The sequence below is a fragment of the Notamacropus eugenii genome, chromosome 2, assembly GCF_028372415.1.
Source record: "Notamacropus eugenii isolate mMacEug1 chromosome 2, mMacEug1.pri_v2, whole genome shotgun sequence".
Classification (NCBI taxonomy): domain Eukaryota; kingdom Metazoa; phylum Chordata; class Mammalia; order Diprotodontia; family Macropodidae; genus Notamacropus; species Notamacropus eugenii.
Window position 1 is genome coordinate 18725323 of NC_092873.1, and position 18358 is coordinate 18743680.

Consider the following 18358-nt stretch of genomic DNA (forward strand, 5'->3'; position numbering starts at 1 on the left):
GGCAGGGGCGGAGCTGCCCACCGGGGGGGCCACGTCTCCCGGAGGCGGGGGCAGAGCTGCCCATCTTGGGGGCCACGTCTCCCGGGGGCGGGGGCGGAGCTGCCCATCTCCGGGGACGCCCGTCTCCCGCCGGACCGGACCGGGGCTCAGCCCCTGCGGGCCAGCCGCGGCAGCGCTCGGATGGGGCGCGGCGGGGGCGGCGGCGGCGGCCGGTCCCGCTGGGCCCAGGCCGAGGCGCGCAGCTTCTGCTTGTGCAGCAGGTAGCTCGAGTACTGCACCTCGGGCATGGCCAGCTTGAGGCAGTCGTCTCCGCCGGGCCCCGGCGGGCGGCTGGGCAGGTCGTAGCCCACGATGCCCACGTTGCCCAGCGGCTGCCAGGGCTGCAGCTGCTTGTTGCGGATCTCGGCGGCCGGGCGCAGGCGCGGGCGCGGCCCGAAGCAGCGGTGCAGCAGGCGCTCCCGCGCCTCGCGCAGCTCCCGCGCCTCGCGCTGCACGCACTCGCGGCCGGCGCGCGCCACGCGGCGCCAGAAGGAGGCGTTGAAGTGGCGGTAGAGGCCGGCGTCCAGGCCGTTCCAGCGGCGCGCGGCGCGCGCCAGGCCCTCGGGCAGCGCGGCCCGGCGCGACGCGGCGCTGCGCACGTTGAGCTTGACGTAGAGCACGTCCTCCAGGTCCCAGGCCAGCAGGCGGCGCAGCAGCACGAGCGACTCGTCGAAGTACTCGGCGATCATGACGAGCGAGAAGGCGGCCTCCAGGTCCCGGATGAGGCCCGCCAGGTAGGCGGGCTCGGCGCGCGCGCTGCGCTCGTTGTCGCCGCCCAGGTCGTAGGCCAGCGTGTTGTGCGCGTACATGGCGTAGCGCTCGTCCGGCCGGTAGTAGGCGCGCGGGGCGCGCAGGAAGGCCTCGAGCGAGCCGTTGGGCACGCGCACGAAGGCCGGGCAGTGGCGGTTGTAGTAGCTAAAGAGCGACTCGAACATGGCGGCCGGCTCGCGCAGGATGGTGACGTAGACCGTGTCGTTGGGCAGCAGGCGCCGCAGCTCGGCGCGGTTGAAGCGCAGGTGGCTGGCGAGCATGCGCGGCGGGCGCGTGGCCGGGTGCACGAAGCGCGCCGAGAAGTCGCGCGGGTAGCAGAACTGGTGCTCGCAGCTGGGCCGCGGCAGCGCCAGCGTCACGTTGTGGCGCTCGGCGAAGCGGAACAGGATGTTCTGCACCGTCGTGCCCGCCGTCTTGTGCGTCTTGACGAAGGCCACGGCCGTGTGCTTGGGCCGCGTGCGGCCGGCCGGGGGGCACGGGGCTCCGGGGAGCAGCAGCCTGGGGGACCTGCGGGGGGAGGGGCGAGACACGGCGTGACCTGGGGGGAGGGGAAGGGGGAAGAAACTGACAAGGGAGGGGAGAGGGGAGGAGACAGTGACCTGGGGGGAGGGGGAGGGAAGGGGGAAGAAACTGATGGGGGGGAGGGGAGGAGACAGTGACCTGGGGGGAGGGGGAGGGAAGGGGGAAGAAACTGATGGGGGGGAGGGGAGGAGACAGTGACCTGGGGGGAGGGGGAGGGAAGGGGGAAGAAACTGATGGGGGGGAGGGGAGGAGACAGTGACCTGGGGGGAGGGGGAGGGAAGGGGGAAGAAACTGATGGGGGGAGGGGAGGAGACAGTGACCTGAGGGCGGGGCGGGGGCGGGGCTGCGGTCAAACATCTGCACTGGCTCCACCCCCAGCCCACCTTCAGGGGCCACAAAGGCAAGAGCCCCGCCCCAACGTACAGATCCCCTGCTGACATCCCAGCTCCAGCGCTGGAACGATCCTCGGAGGCTGACCTGTCCTGTCTTTAAGTTTGGGGAGACTGAGGCCACGTGTACAAACACCTCCTTACCCTTGCCTTTAAACACCCCCCTTTACTGTAGAAGGGACCCCCAGCCTAAGGGACATCCTGGACTCCCATGGTCCCCCCACGTGCAGCCCCCTCAGCACCTCACCCTGGACTGTTGCTAAAGGACAGGGCCTGCCTTTTACCTGTCTTCGTGTCAGTCATTTTTCAGTAGCGTCCAACTCTGTGACCCCATTTGGGGTCTTCTTGGCAAAGATCCTTCTCCAGCTCATTTTACAGAGGAGCGAATTGAGGCAAACGGTTAAGTGACTTGCTCAGGGCCACAGGCCAGATTTGAACTCAGGAGGATGAGTCTTCTTGACTCCAGGCTTGGTGCTTTCTGCACCGTGGCCCCCCCTGGCTGCCGTAGTACATAGTAAGTACTTAGTAAACATTTATTGACATGATCTCCTACCAGATCGTAACCAGAAAGAACATCAGTCAAGTCCACTTTATACTTAGGGAAACTGAGTCCCAGGGAGGGGAAGGTGCTCTCCCAAGATCAGGAAATCTCCATTTGCATGGTGCTTACTATGTGCCAGACATGCCAAGCCTTTCACAAATGTCTTGTGTGAGCCTTACAAGTGCTATAACCACCATTTCACAGATGAGGAAACTGAGGTGAACAGAGGTTAAATGACACAACTTACTGATTATCTGAGGCTGGCTTTGAATGCAGGTTGCTCCAGGCACAGTGCTCTGTGCACTGCACCACATTGCTGCCCAAGGCTAGAAGGGTCTCCCCTGAGGCCACCCCATTTACTGATTTAGTTTTCCCAGGTTTCCATGCTCATGAGCACCAGGGCTGGGCTTGATGTCCTGGGATTCTGGAGCCTAAGAGGCCATCAGTGCCATTACAGATGAGCAAACACACCCAGAAGGGGAAGGGACATCATGATCCAAATCCCACCAATTTACAGTTGAGCTTGTCTGGTCACACAGACAGGATATCCCAGTTAGGACTGCCCCCTTGGCTGCCATCATGTCTGCCCACAGTCACATGGTGCTAAGTGGTCACCCAGCCTCTGCTGGATGACCTTCAGTGAGGGTGAGCCCCCTCCCTCCCAAGACAGCTCATTCTCCCTTTGAAGAGGCTTAGTCTCCCAGGATTCCACTGTCATTGGGGAATCCAGATGAAGAGACCTCCACTTCTCAGGTCTGCAGCTCAGAAAGCTGAGGGGGGGACTCCTAGGAATCACCCAAGGGTCATCAGAGCCAGCTCTGGGTGCATGCCTGTCATCTGAGGGCGTATCTCCTCACCTACATACATAGGGCTGCCTCCTGCTAGCCTTGGCCCTTGTGCAAATACTGGTCTTATATCTTCGATGATCCAGCCTCCTCCCTTTGCTCCTCAGCTTCCTGCAGTGACCTTGCCTGGTTTTCTTCCCCTTGAAGACCGCTCCATTGGTTACAGTGGTACATCTTGCATTCCCTTATCTCTGTGCAGACTTGCTCTGCTGTCCTCAGCTTGTCATCTCCCTCTCTCCTGTCCAGCTTTTCTTTGTCCCCCAAGATGGGTGTTTTTTCAGTTTGTTCAACATCCTTGACCATCTTGGAAACCCTCTTCCCTACTCCAGAGAAACAGAAGATGTGTTGGACCAAGGGCCACCTGGTGAGAAGGAGGTTCTAACCTGACTTGGAGCACCATCAAATTTAGTGTTTGTCTCCAATATCCAATTCATGGAACATCCAGGAACAAAAATGGTGGCTCCTGTCCAAGGTAAGGCTAAGGACCTGTGGGCTTCAGGACCCCCAAGGCCATGGAGGACACCCCGGACTTCACCTGTCCTTCTTTGCTCTTCCCTTTTCTGCCTTTTTGGCTGAGGGCTAGCCAGTGATTTGTGAGTGCATTCCAGGCCTAGGCCTTGAAGTGTTAAATCAGCACCATTCCCATCCCAATAGGCCAAGTGTGTTCCCAGGGTGGGAGGTAGCTCTTCTCCCTACAGGAATGGGCTCCATTACTCTGCTTCCCCCCTCCCTGGACCCTAGAGGTCGGGGGAGATGGTAATTGTTCCTGAAGCATCCAAAGGGACCTCAGAGGCATCTGGTCTAACCTGTATCCTCAGGACAAAAAGACTATCGCTTACGGCTCTCCCAGGAGGGGTCCCAGCCCATCCCACCTCTGCACAGCTCTACTTGTTAGAAACTTATTAAGCCTAAATTTATCTATTGCAACATCCTCTCTGTTGGTCCTATTTTTTCTTTCTGGGCCAATAAAAAACAATCTGATCCTTTTGCAAGTCAGCCTATCAGATATTTGAACACAGGTGCCCTCCTCCCGCAAGCCTTCTCCAGTGCTATAGATGAAAAAATTATCTGAGTTCTAGATAAGCCCTCATTTGTCACCTGAATGGTTGCTGGAGAGCTTAGGAAGGAAGAGTACTGAAGGGAAGCACTGTTTTCAATGACCTGACCAAGAGTCTACTCTTGGGACTCGTTCTTTTCATCTGTAAAATGGGAATAGTCCTCTTGCCCACCTTAGGAGAATCTAATGGAGTAATGTAAAACTGAAGTACGGGGACTTATTTATTCCAGGTGGGGGGCAAAGGAAATGACCTTGTAGGTTACCTGGTCTGTGCTGTGGAAATTATCCAGCCCAGCCCTAGCATGTTACCACTAAGGACACCTGAGCCCAGGACTCTCTGCCTCCAAGGCAGGGAAGGTGCCAACCATCAGGAGTCCTGGAGCCCCCCTACCAGCCCCATCCCTTCCTTACCAGCTGAGCTGCGATCCTTGGTGGAGGAGCAGACTCAGCATCCCACCCAGTAGCAGCAGCACCACCACCTTCTTCCTGGTCATCACCATCTTGGCTGCTTGCTGCAGCCGGACCAAAACTGGTGGCATGTCTGGGCAGAGAGCAATGCGGTAGAAGAGGGGCCCAGGCCCACCCCTCGCCCCCTGAGATTGGCTCCTGTTGGTCCAGAGCCCAGGGGGGCGTCTGGGGTGAGCAGAATGGGGCCAGTGTTCTCGTGGTGCACCTGTAAGGGAGGGAAGAAAGTTGGCGGTGAAGACCACCCTTATCTTTGTAAAACTGAGAATGTCAGTGCAGGGAGCCACCTTAGAGACTTATTCCCGCCCTCTCATTATACACATAGGGAACCTGGGAGCCAGAAACAGACAAAGAGTGACAAAGTCACATTGATGGTTAGTGGGCCTAAATTGGAGAGGAAGCTGTGGGATGGACATTTAGTCCTTTGAAGTAGACAGCTTTGGAAGATACCAACCCTGGGAAGTCCCTTCAGGACTGTCTAGTTTAATCTCTGCATTTTACAGATGAAGAGACTGGGAGAATTGTCCAGGAACTCAGAATCGTTAAGGAGTAGAGCCCAGTGTCAAGCCTTCATCCTGTGAGTCTGCTTCTGCAGTGGTTCCTCACCCATCCCCAAATTGTCTCCTCCTTCCCCCCTCCCCTCCTCCACCCTGCTTTGGGCTGAAAGCAGAACCCTCTCTGTCTGGGGGTTGGGGAGGAGGAGAGATCACATTTCTTGTTCTAGTGGGGATCAGTTACCAAGAAGCTTTTTTCTGTCTCAGGTGGAATTACAGTCTCTTAATAGTAGGGGCAGGACATGGGCAACAGGCATTGGAAAGGTCTTACTGAAGGTCCTGTCCTAGGCCCTCCTTCCCTGAGTCTCTTCCCAGCCTGGACTGAGCCCTCCCTTCTGTCTAGCTCCTCCAACACTGTCTTTGGAGACTGGTCAAGTGATGAGTGTCTTGGGAGCTGTACTACCTAGAAGGATGGACATTCTGCGTTCAGGACCAAGATGGCGGTGTCTCTGGCCTTCCCGCATGACCCAGCGCTGGACTAGACACACAGGACGCATGAGGGGAACTCAAGATCTACGTCCCAGATGGCTCTGACCCCCATTCCAATCCCTTTCTCCTCTTTGTTGTGTCCAGTGCTTGGAAAGGTTTTTGCCATACCCTCACCGTCTACTCACAGGGGCAATGAAAAATCATGGAAAGGGCACAGTTTAGAGTCTGAGGGGCTGGATTTGAATCCTGGCTCTGCCATTTATTAGCTGCGGGACTGGGATTTCATTGTCCTTATCTGTACAGGGATGATGAATGACTTGATGATTGCTGAAATACCTTCCACTTCTAAATCCTGTTTTACTGGGATGAAGCCTCTCCTTCCCTCTGGGGTCATGTCACATGACATCTCCAGGAAGCACCCCCCACCAGTTTCATGGAACCTCACTCATATTGGGATTTGTGTCTCTGGAGCAGAGATGTAGGATGTCTGTTTTTAGGATTCTCTTTTTACTTGGTGAGCTTCTGGAATGAAGCAGGGGCTGGAATCTGTCTCTGTATAGAGAACCCCAAACCCTGTCAGGGCTTGCCCACAGTAGGTACTTGTGGAGGAATCAATGGGCCCCTTGGTAGCTGTGACCAAGCAGCATCCCACCTCCCCCACCCACTCAGTTCTGCTCTGTTTCCAGAGCTGTCCTGCTTTTTGGGCCCGGCCCCATCTTCATGGAACTAGGTTAGGAGCAGAGGGGGAAAAAGGCAAGGGAGGAGCCCCATCCCTAGGCACTCGAAAGCCAAATTGTCTCTACTGTGGCCGAAGCTAACTGTAGGGAGATGGTACTGCAAGTGGAAGAAATAGGGGACAGAGGAAGCAGGATGCGTAGACCTGACCTCTTGCTTTCCCCCCTCAATTGTATCTGCAGCCTCCAGGCCTAGAACAAGCCTCTGCTTTCCTCCACAACTCTGAGCCCTGTCTCTTAGCAAAGCTGGTGACAACTTCGAGTGTCTGATGTATGGGTTCTGCCCCCTCAGAGGCAGGTCTGCCTTTTGTTGCTGACCTGAGGAGTGGGGTCTGGAGAACCAACACCGAACACAGTATTGTGAGGAAAGGGCCTTGAAGACCCTTGGCTCTTCCAGACTTGTGTCCTTGTCTAAAAAGTGGGTGTGATAACACTTGGATTATGAGCCCTAGAACAGTGTGGCAATGTGATGATTATTACTAATAACAGGATAGCTGCTGGTCTCATTCTCGAGGGTAAGAGAGCAAGGGCTGTGTAGGGAGAGCTCCGACAACGTGGTCCTGGCATGTGCTCAAGAGCAGATGGGCTCTTGGCCAGGGCTGATGGAAAGTCAGCTTTGTTCACGGGAGCTCCCTGGGCACAAGGAGGGGAAGGGGCCCCTCCACCTGGGGACCATCGGCTTCTGGACCTTGGTCAATCTCAGGCTATAAACATCTGGCCCCCAAATTCCTCTTCTTCCTATGTAGGGGGGTTGTGGGGAGGTGGGCTCGTGGGCAATGGGATAGAATGGAACGACTTGGCATGAGGACAGCTGGGCCCCAGGGGAGCAGAAAAGGGGTTTCAAGGTACTGTTCATTTTCCCTAGCCACAGACCTTCCTCCCTTGACCTGCCTTCTCAGAATATTAATCCTGGATTAAAGGTAAACCCATTGCAGCAGGAAAGAGATGTCCTGGTTCTGCACCTTTCCACCAGGCTCCTGGCCCCACTCTGCTTTCTCTCTGAGCCTCAATTCCCCCCCATCTTCCCCTCCACTGGCCTGCAGACAGATTTAATCCCCCTGGAGCCTGTGGGGAGAGGAGAGGACAGGCAAGGTTAAGAGGAAAGAAACCACCTTCAAACCCCTATCCCGAATCGCAGGTTTGGAGGTATGGTTGGCCTTGGTCTAAGGCAGGAGTCCAGGGCACAAACCTCTGATCTCTGTTCTCCTGTTAGGCCTATCAGACTTGTACTCCCTGGGGGCCTCAGGGTTTAAACCTGGGAACGCCCTGTGAATTTCAAGATCTTCTTTCTTGAGATATTCCCACTCTGTCAGTGTTAGTCCAGGGGGGAGGTGACTAATGTGGAAGCGCAGAATCAAGTGGTTAGCGCTGTAGAGAAGAGGTGGATGGCAGGTGTTCTAGGTGTCCTCAGCCCCACATGACTGGTTAACACCCTCATCCCTGGCAGTCTGCCTAGTAAGCTCTGGGACACCAACTAGTACTGGGGGTACTGCTTTTAAGAAGAGGAGTTTAGGACAGACTGGGAGGATCCATACTTGGAATGGTTTTAGGATCATGGGATGTAAGCAAGCGTGTATTTTATGCATATATTTTATAGAGGAGGAAACTGAGGCCAGACTAAGTGACTGGGCCCACATACATGCCCCGGCCTTCTGACTCCAGCTCTTGCCCATTGCCCTGTTCCTTGCTCTCCTTAGAATCCCCATGGCTGAGGGGCAGGAATCGGGGTCTCGAAACCTGGCCCCAGATGTATTCCCATTTCAGTGCTGGCTGGCCAGTCCCGTGGGTCTGTTCATATCTTTACCTCTTTGCTTTGGAAAGGAGCAGTTCATTTTGCAGTATCCCAGCCTCAGCTCTGGGCTTTCAGATTAATTAGAGTATGGGGACTAATTTTAGTAACAGTGTTTCACCTCAACCTAGTGCTTGATTTCACAAATTGCTTTTCTGTCTCCTGAGAATAGACACCAACGGAATAAGGACGAAGAATTCTTTGTTTGATACACACAGCACCTCCCCCTCCCCTTTTCCCCAATGAACCACTTTTCCTTTCCTACTATCCCCACAGGGATCAAGAAATAAGGAGAAGATGATGAGATCAGACCTGGAAAGACCTTAAGAATGGAGAACACAGAATGTCAGATCAGGGAGGAGCTTGGAGATCAGGTTCAAATCCACTCCTACAAAGGGGAAATTGAGGCCTGGGTGAGCTGGTCTGTTTTGTGTGGGAGAGGAAGAGGGGGAGGATCTGACCTGAAGGTGAGGTATAGACATTTAGCCAGTTAGGGCCACCTGAAGGTATGAATTGATGGAGAGAGTGGAGAGGGGCATACATCAAGGGCTGTTGGGAGAGAGGGTCAAGTGGACCCTTACAGATTAAGGGGCTCTGAGGGTCAGATCTCTACCACCTGCCATGTCAGTCTTCTTCCATACCACTGGTGCCTCCCCATTCTCAGGGTCTTTCCATACCTCTCTCCCCCACCCCCATCCCCCACTTCTCTCCCCCTGTCATCACCATCTCTTGCCTCCATATTTTTGTCTCTGCCCCCTTTCTCTGTATTCCATTTCCATTTCTCTCTATTCCTTGAGCTTTCTCCCTTCAGGCTCTGGGCCAATTTCTCCTCATTTGTCCTTCCCTCTCCGCCCTCCTTATTCCTTTCCCCATGAACCCAGCAACCCCCACCCAAGATGGGGAAAGCCCTTCACATTTCTTCCCCATCTCTGGGGTGTCTCCTCTCTCTGCCTTATCTCCTTCCCACCCGCCCCCCAAACGGAGCTGCTGCAGTCAGTACTCACGATGCTGGGGCTCTCTCAGCTCACGCTCCTGGCTGCTTCCTCACAGTACCCGACACACTTTCCGGGGGCTTTGGGGTTGTCAGTCCTGATCCTCCATCAGGGTCCTCTGGTCCTGGCGCTCACTGGAGGTAGAAAAGGTCTGTGCCCAGTGATGCAGGGAGAGTGGCGGTGCCAGAACTAGGAAAGGGGATGCTTCGGCAGAACAGCAGATCTTCCCGGGCCCCCTGGACACCTTTGCTCTCACTGCCCAGGCTCCGAGTCCTAGCTCGGCTTGCTCAGCTCTGCCCGATCAGGTGGTGAGGCTTCAGTTCTCTCCCGCCCCTCTCCCCATCACATTCAGCAGGCGGGGCTGAGAATAGAGGGAGGGAGGAGAAGGGGAGTGAGGACCCAGAAGAGGGAAGGGAGGAGGGAGAAAGGAGAAGATACTGGAGAAGGGGAGGCAGAAGGATGAAAGAAGAGAAGGGGGAGGGGGACAGGCAAAAGCTGTCAGGGCAGTGTCCTAGAATTTCAGAGCTGAACTGTGGACCAGAGAATGTCAGAGCACAGCATAAAATGAGAGAGACCTCAGAACACACAGATCAGAGCTGGAACAGACCTTGGAACATATAGAATTTCAGAGTTCTGTGGGATCTTAAGACACAGAATATATAACACCGGGGTGAGGAGGGTCCTTAGAATAGCCAAGCCTAGTAGAACTGGAGAGACTTTGGAATCTCGAGCATACAGTGTCATAGCTGAGAAGTCCTCGGACCTTCAAACTTAAAATGTCAAAGTTTTATAGAAAACAGTTCAATTCCTGAAGTATTTCTTAATTGCTTCGGCTGGCTCTGAAGATACACTGATGAGGTACAACTCACATTGTCTTCAAGGAGCTTTTACTCTCATGAGATGGGGGAAGGGGAAGCTCATCAACCCCTCAGTATTCTCGCTGGCTCCCTTGGGTGGGTAACAGCCCCTTCCACACCTCCTCATCATACTCCACCTCCTGCATGTCCACAAATAGCCTGCGTGTGATGCAGGACAGTTCTGGCAGCCTGCTGGGAGAAATAGGAGCAGAAAGAACCAGGGCAAGTGCATGGAGAAAGCCATTTGGAGCTGGGAGGGACTTAATGGGAAGGTGGGGTGAAGGGAGCTTTACTTGGGGCATCAGGGCCTTGAGGGAAGAGGGCATTGTTCCATGACAAGACCCTCCATCTCGGCTCTGGGCATTCTCTGGGGCTGCCTCCACGGCTCTCCCTCCTTTGCTTCAACCTTCGTGGCTTCCTAGAGGAAGCCTTCCTTTAGTTAATTATTTCCTATTTGTCCCATAGAAAGTCTGTGTATAGTTGGTTTGTTTATCGTTTCCTGCTTTGGACGACTACCGTCTTGAGCGCATAGACTGTCACCTCTTGTATCCCAGCCCTTAACACAATGCCTGGCACATATTGTTCAGACCTCGCCCACTCTTCCTGACCCATTTGGGGTTTCCTTGGCAAAGATACTGGAGGGGTTTGCCATTTCCTCCTTCAGCTTATCTTACAATTGAGAAAACTAAGGCAAAAAGAGTGAAGTGACTTGCCCAAGGTAACAGGAAGCATCTGAGGCCAAATTTGAACTCCAGTTAATGCATCTCTCTGATTTCCAGTCCCAGAAGGTGCACTGTGGCGCCACCTAGTAGCCCACCTGGCACATAGCAGGAGCTTAATAAATGTTGATTGACTGGAAGGAAGTCAGGAGAAATGAGGCTAGAGAAGCAAAGTGGAAAGACCATGTCTGAAAAGCCAGAGAGTGGAGAGCCATTGAGGGTCTTGAACATGGAGCATGAAGTGGTCAAATTTGTGCTGTAGGAAGATGGCTCTGTGGAGAAGGGGTCAAAGAGGGGGTCAAGGCTGGAGGCCGGAGTTCCTGCTGAAGGGAAGGGAGCTGAATGAGTGACATTCTGTCTGTCCAGAAGGAAGGAGCCCTGGAGACCTGAGAGGACCAAGTCAGAGGATCCTGAGACAGGACCACAACCTGGCTAAAGGAGAGAGCTCAGTTCCAGTGTCAATGGAGACAGACTCCAGAATATCTAATAATATGTAGAATATCTAAACTGTGAGGGGCCTAGAACACCGGACATGGAACATCAACAGGGATGTCAGAGCTGAGAAGGCCCTTACAACATAGAATATGAGGGCTGGGAGGAGCCTGAGTGTAAGCAATACTAGGACTTTGACTTTAGAGGTGATCTAGCTTAGCACCTCATTGGAAATAAGACTGTGACCTATAGAAAGGGTCTTGGTAGAGTAACATTATCTGACCTTCCTGGGGTTCCCTTCCTTCTCCCCTTTACCCTTCTCACTTGCAGAAATTGATTGGAGACAGATGCAGGAGCGTGTTCACAGGCTCTCCTCCACCTCTGCTGCCCTGGTGCCCTTACATATAAGGGCCCAGGACTTTCTGCCCGGATGGCTCCTGCTACTCTCCACAGATCTGTGTGGTCTACCAATGCCAGGACAGCCCTTTTCTTTCTCCCTGATTGGTTCTGTGTCCCATTCCCTGAAGCCCTGACCCAGCCAGCCTCTTACTTCATGCCCTTTAATTCATATATTCCTGAGGAACAGAGACTCTGGAGCTCTGCCCCTGCTTCTCAGTGCCTCATGAGGCCTTTCCCATATTTCCCATCTTCTCCCTTTTCCTCAGAATGCACATCAGGTCCCCTAATAGTGGGGCACATGCCATAACAGGCTGTGTCCTCGGCTCCCTTTCTCTAGACTTCCTTGGTGACCCCCTCACTCTCCTGGCTATGATGATGCCTGCAGTGGTTGTGTTCAGTTGTGCCTGGCTTTGTAACATCATTTGGGTTTGTTTTGTTTTTTCAAAGACACTGGAGTGGTTTGGCGTTTCCTTCTCCAGCTAATCTTGCAGAGAAGAAAACTGAGGCAAACAAGGTTAAGTGACTTGCCCAGGATCACACAGCTAGAAAGCGTCTGAGACTAGATCCCCAAATTGAGGGAACTGAGTCTTCCAGACTCCAGGCCCTCTACTGGGATGCCACCTGGCTGCCTTCCCCACAGTAGTAGCTAGTATTTCGATATCAATTTAAGGTTTGCAAAGCATTTTACATGAACTTATCTGATCTTCACAACAACTCTCTAAAGCAGGAGTGATCAGTAACTCCACTTTACAAATGAGGAGGCTGAGGCAGAGTTTAAGTGACTTGTCCAGGATCATACAACTTGTGAGTATCTGAGGCTGTATTCCTCACTCCTTAGATCCCGTCCAGCGTGGTTCATTGGACATTTCAAACAGGATGTCCTGGAGGCATCTCAAATTCACCGCATGTAAAACAAAACTCATTATCTTTTCCTCCAAACTCACCCCTCTTATGAACTTCTTGAATCCATACCCCAGTCCCTTGATAAGTTCATGTTGCCCAACCTCAGCAGCAGGTGACTGAGTAAATGCAAAGCAGCGCACTCTGTCCCTGGTCTCTACGGGCTGGCCCCAGGTACCAGGCCCTGCGTTAGCTTCTCTTCTACTGCCTCCTGCTCCATGAATCCCCCCTTCCCCAAACCACTGGCCACCTCCCTAGACCACTCTTTTCCCTGGCTGCTTCTCCCCCTTAGCTCTGCTCTCTTTCCATCTTAGAGGGTAAACTTCTGGAGGCCAAGGACTGTCTCTTTTTCATTTGTCACCTTCTCAGTGTTTAGCTCATGCCTAGCAGGGCAGGCCAACTGCTTCATACATGCATTTGCATTCATTCAGCTTCTTTATCCTGTTGAGAGCACCATCTTCCTGGCTGTTCATGTTTCCAGTCTTGGTGTCATCTTGGACTCCTCATTCTCACTGCCCCTACATGGCCAACCAGCCTTCAGATTAGGCCTTTGTGACCTCTCTCCTGGAGCTCCCCAGTTGCTCTCCTGCCTCCCATTCTTTACCACTCCAGTGTGTTGTGCACGCAGCTCTGAGGATGTGCCCATAGGTGTCACTGCACCACTCCTTGCTTAGTCAGCTCTGTTTCCCTGTCACCCTTAGGATCAAAGGCAAACGTTTCGTTTTGACATTTAAAGCTTTTCATAAGCTGGACCCCGACTGGCCCAACTCTCCAGACTCATTGGACATCACTCCCCTTCATTTTCTCTGCAATCTTTCCAGCCAGTCTGGCATCTTTTGTTCCCTTATACAGGGCACTTTATTCCCTCAATATACTCCTTTACCTCAACCTCTTAGATGCCATGGGCCTTTCTGAGAATGAAGGACAAATAACACAACTTTTTAGAATTTCTAGTTTCCTTCATGACTAAACTCAAGCCTTTCCTGATCATTAGGTTGCCTTCCCCTCCAAAATCATCTTAGCTTTGTTTGGTATAAGCCTATTTCCATACTTATTGTCTGTCCCATTAGATTATAGGCTAATCTCCTTTGAATCCCTAATGCCTGGCACTTAGTAGGTGCTTAATAAGCACTTGTGGGATTTGAAACAATGAAAGAGCTTGAAATCTGCCTACCTTTTGACCTTGCAATATCACTAAGAGGTCTCTACAATAAAGAAATCAAAGAGAAGGGAAAGGAACCTTTTTATCCAAAAATATTTATAACAGCTCTTTTTTTGTGGTGGCAAAGAATTGGAAATCCAGCCCATCCATTGGGGAATGGCTGAACAAGTGGTGTTTGATTGTAATGGAATTCTGCTGCGCTCTAAGAAATGAAGAGGCATCATCAGAAAAACCTGGGAAGACTTATATGAACTGATGGAAAGTGATGTGAGTGGAACCAGGAGATCACTGTCCACGGAAAGAGCAGTGTTGTAATGATCAATTGTGAAAGGCTAGGCTACTCTGATCAGCACAATGATCTAAGACAATTCCAATGGCCCATGATGAAAATGCCGTCTTCCTTCAGAGACAGAATTGATGAACTCTAAGTGCGGATTGAAGTATCATTTTCTCCTTTATTTTTCTTGTGTGTGCGTGTTTTCTTGTGCAATATGGCTAATGTGGAAATAGGTTTCGCATGACCTCATGTGTATAATTGACTTCACATTGCTTGGCTTCTCAAGAGATGGGAGGGAACAAGAAGGAGGGAGAGAATTTGGAACCTCAAATTTAAAAAATGAGTGTTAAAAATATTTTAATGTAATTGGGAAATATTTAATGAAATAAAAATGTAGTTTACAAAATATATACTTGTGGGTTAATTGATACCCCAGTTAGGAGCAATGGCAGATTAGAGCAGTTCAAGGTTCTTGAAATGGAGACCAGGGCAGTGCGAAGAAGGAAAGGGGGTGCAGTTGGTGGGAATGGGGTGAAGCCTTGAGCAGGCTTTCCTGAAACACTGCTTTGAGAAAGGCTGTTACAAGCCCTGGCTGAAGTTCCTCCAGGGTGTAGTTTCTGGTGGGTTGGAGGGGGTTGGTGAGAAAGGTGGGGAGTGGGCAGCTCATCACTGCCATCTTCTCCATCAGAATCCTTGTGTTTGAACAAAGCACTTTCTTCACACTCCTTAATGTTGTTACTTCCTGTCCAGATTGTACCCATTTTACACAGGAGGTGACTGAGACTACTAGAGGCTCAGTCTTCATCTCTCTTGATGCTCCCCAGAGATCTGTCAGGTGCTCTGCTCCCATTCCAGACATCACAGGAAAACTCAAACTCTGTCATCCCCTTCCCAAATGGCCATCCAAACCCACAGCTCCTCCTCTTCCTCTTTCTCCACTCAATTTCGGTCCTGGAAGAGGTACGTAGCCTGCATCCTTGATCCTGGCCATTTCCCTGCCTTCGATCTCTAGCAGTGCTGGTCTTAGGGGCTGCTTCCCAGACCTTAGCTTTGCCCTCTGGTAGAGAGACCCTATGGTCTTTGAGGGCAGCTAGGCCCTTCAGAGAGTCTGTTGACCCAGCATTGGGGACAGCTGCCCTTCATCGCCCTTGAGTGGTTGGCAGAGTCCCTGTCTTTATCAGTATTTCCCTCTGCCTGGTGTGGGCAGAGAGCCTGGAACTAGAGGCTGGGCACAGAACTGAGTCTACGGAGGGCCCTGAAATGGGTGGACCCAGGCCATGCCCACAGAGGTACCCAATCAGGAGTGGAATTCCATGACAGCTCTTGTTAGGACCACAGAGGAATTATCAGAGAAGAGAAAATGATGTGAAGTTCTTGAGTTTCTGTCACATCTTAAGCTCTGGCAGCTGTCCCCACCCCACCCTCATCCCCATTGTACTGCCAGGCCTCAGTTTCTCCAGCTCTAGGCTGTATATTTTGCTCCTACTATCTGGATTCCCAGGGAGGCTCAGGTTACCCGGAGCTGGGACATATCTTCAAGAAAGGAACCGGTTATGCCTGAGCTCAACTTGATAACAAGGGGAGGGGCCCAGGATCAACTCCCTGCCTGTCTCCCTTAGGTCTGGCTTCTCCCCTTCCCTGCCCCCCACCCAGCTTTTGAAATCTCAGTCCTGAGAAATGCCCCGAGAGGGAAAAGCATTACCTATGGGATGAAAGCATAGGATTCAGAGATGGAAGACATCTCAGAGATCATCCAGCCGAAACCTCTCATTTTACAGATGAGGAAGCTGAGGACAAGGTGACAGAGAAAATGAGAGGCAGAGCACATATTCCAAACCCAGTCCTGGGACTACAAGTTCACACTCTTCCCATTACATTGGCATTCAGAGCCAGTGGGGAAGAAGGTAAATGCAATTCTCACAAGTCATTCTTGGAGGGGGACAGAGGTAGGTATGTGCTGGGTCATTGTAGGAAACACCTAATGGCACTCACAATCTGCCTCCCAGATGGCTCCCATGGATGTTTGGCATAGCAGGGAAAACCTTGGGTCTGGGTTCTGATCTTGTCCGTGTCATGTTTGGACTTACTGCTGGTAGAAACTTGACTGGTGACCCCACCTTTCTGACCTCAGTTTCCCCATCTGTAAAAGTGAGGGGTTTGGGCTAGACTATGCCTGAAGTCTCTACCAGCTCTCACTGCTATCATCCAGATAAGGCGGTGGCTGCTGTGTGGAGGACTTGCAGGAACGGGGAGGCTGGGCCTAGGGAGAAGAGAAGGGCCATTGTTCAGAGGGCCATCTCAGGCAAGGCCTGGGTGGGGCTGGAAAGGGTGGGCACCAGAGCTGGGCTCTGAGGGGGGACAGGACAGCACAGGTCGAGCCAGGGCAGACCAGAATAGAGCTGGTCTCAGTGTCCATGCTTCACAGCTCTCCCTGGAGGGTCTGGCTTTGGCCCTATCTCCTTTCAGCTCCTGAATGTGCCTGGCCCAGGAAGAGTGGGGCAGGCTCAGACAGCTCCCCACAGACAATTGAGAGCAGTGTTGTCCTGAATCAACTCTTCCTGCCCTCCCCTCTGGTGCCCGCCTTGGGAATTTCTCCACTTCCTTCTCTCTAGGGACCTAGGAGTCTGGCCCTCCTATCACGAGGAGTCTGGCAGGCTCACAGCCAGGGACACTGCGCTACCAGTGGGACTTGGAGGAAGTCACTGCTTTTCTCTGGCCTCAGTTTGCTTCTCTGTTTGGTAAGAACAGCAGGTCATCTATGGAAGCTCATATGCTACAGCAGTCTGTAGATGGCATAAGGATGCCTGAGCCCCAAGGTCCCACAGCTTGTGTTGGAAGGCAGCTCCCTCCTTTCTCCTTCCCTCTTTCCATCTTTCCTTCCTCCCTCCTTTTCCCTTCTCCCTTCTTCCCTTCCTGGAAGGAGCAAGCAAAGTAGGATTTTTTTGCTGTTTTTTTGGATTGAGTTGTAGCCAATCAAATGCTTTTGATTGAATCCGGAGTCTTTGGAAACAGCATATAACTAATTCACTCACTTAGTATTGAATTGCTTGGAGGGAGAAGAGAGAGGAGAGAGAGGAACAGACCCGAGAGAGAGAAGCAAGTGGGAGCAGACCAGGGGAACAGAAAGAGTGTTTGCGATGTCCTCACTCCCTCTCTTGATCCGTGTTAATTTCTCAGACAGAAGCCCTGTCCTGTTGGTCTTTATGAGTGAATTGAGCTGAAGAGCTGAGATCTGCCCATGGAAGGAGGCTTAGCTTAAGCCCCTTTTAAGAGCTGTTAAGGTGAATTGAGATGATGGGGTTGGTAATGTGTATAAATATACATTGTCATAGCCTTGTTAAACATTGTTTTCCTAGAAACAGAAGCTGCAGGAAGGAGCCCCTGGAGCCAGCTGTCAGGCAGAAGCAGGAAGAGTTAGGAGTGGAACAGTTCCCATGAGCTGAGGCAAGGAGCAGGAGCAGAGAGCTTCCTATGTGTGAACCCAGGCAAGAGCTGGGAGTGGTCCGTGCCCACAGAGGAGGAGCCACAGGGTTTGGAGGTCAGCCTTCAGTCAAGATGAGAGAGGACTTTACTTGAACACTGTGTATTGATTAAGGACACTGTGACCTGGGGGTGGATGCCTTGGTATTTTCTGTTATCCCTTAAGGGTGAGTCATACTAGGGAAGACCCTAGCCTGGGACCCCCGACTTTGGGGATGCAGCGATATGCTCTGTGTCATGACATACCGACTGTTAGGAGATACATACATACATATATATATAGTAGACGATATGTTTTGTTTAACGACCTTTCTATGCTTTACTCTATTGTGTTAACCTGAAAACTTGGTTAAAGAAAAACATCAGACTAAAGGCATGCGTTATTAATTAATTAATTAATTCCCTCTTAAAGATAACAGTCATAGCACTATGGAGTCAGAGGTGACTCTGACTATCTAGTACAGAAATCATCTGTCTTAAGTACATTTTGCCATGAGAAAGAAACTCTCCTAATTAAGCAAATCATAAATTCAGTAAGACAGGACAATTAACAAAGCAATGTTAGTCAGGCCTTGAGATTCCAAGCTGGGTAAGCATATGTCTCGGTGATAAGGAAAGAAACCCCACCACTAGTAAGTGGGAGGCTTCCTCCCTTAAACAGATAATTGACATAGGAAAGGGTAAACAATGTTCAATAGAAATTACGACCTAAGATGTCTATTTTTTCTTTATCATTAATATGCCATAACATAGTATATGTCTATAGATCAAAGGAAAGTCCCATTATTCATAACATAGTATGTATGTGTCTATAGATCATAAGATTCAAGGAAAGTCCCATTATTCAAGATATAGTGTCTTAGGTTAAAGGTCTCCTTAAGGAATGTAGAGTCGCCTTGGCTGGCTTTTGCTGACATAGGAAAAGGCACTCTCTGAGTTTACTTCAGAGAGAACAAAGAGATTACTCCAAAATTTTATATTAAACATTATCAATTGAACAGTTTA

At 51.7% G+C, this 18358-nt stretch overlaps 1 protein-coding gene and 1 long non-coding RNA gene across 6 annotated transcripts; one reads left to right on the forward strand and one right to left on the reverse strand.

Moving 5' to 3' along the window:
• Positions 1-46: 46 nt before the first annotated feature.
• Positions 47-4703, reverse strand: GAL3ST3 (galactose-3-O-sulfotransferase 3). The gene is made up of 2 exons (XM_072639164.1): positions 4576-4703; positions 47-1317 (listed from the first exon to the last, which is right to left on the reverse strand). Exons 1-2 carry the CDS (start codon positions 4701-4703, stop codon positions 147-149), a joined length of 1299 nt encoding a protein of 432 aa, XP_072495265.1. The 3' UTR covers positions 47-146.
• Positions 1641-18358, forward strand: LOC140524572 (uncharacterized). 5 transcript variants are annotated; one of them, XR_011973763.1, is made up of 6 exons: positions 1641-3579; positions 5133-5206; positions 5391-14833; positions 15652-15777; positions 16486-16611; positions 17230-18358. It is a non-coding gene; the product is annotated as an uncharacterized lncRNA (long non-coding RNA). The 5 variants fall into 5 exon arrangements; XR_011973764.1 differs by having other exon boundaries at positions 5527-14833; XR_011973765.1 differs by having other exon boundaries at positions 1641-2235; positions 3437-5206.

What these genes read in the sequence shown, in the direction of transcription:
- GAL3ST3 (XM_072639164.1), bottom strand. Translation starts at nt 4,703, where the DNA reads ATGCCACCAGTTTTGGTCCGGCTGCAGCAAGCAGCCAAGATGGTGATG. An exon ending in CAAGGATCGCAGCTCAGCTG is followed by an intron (nt 1,318 to 4,575) that starts GTAAGGAAGGGA and finishes CTCCCCCCGCAG; the next exon opens with GTCCCCCAGGCTGCTGCTCC.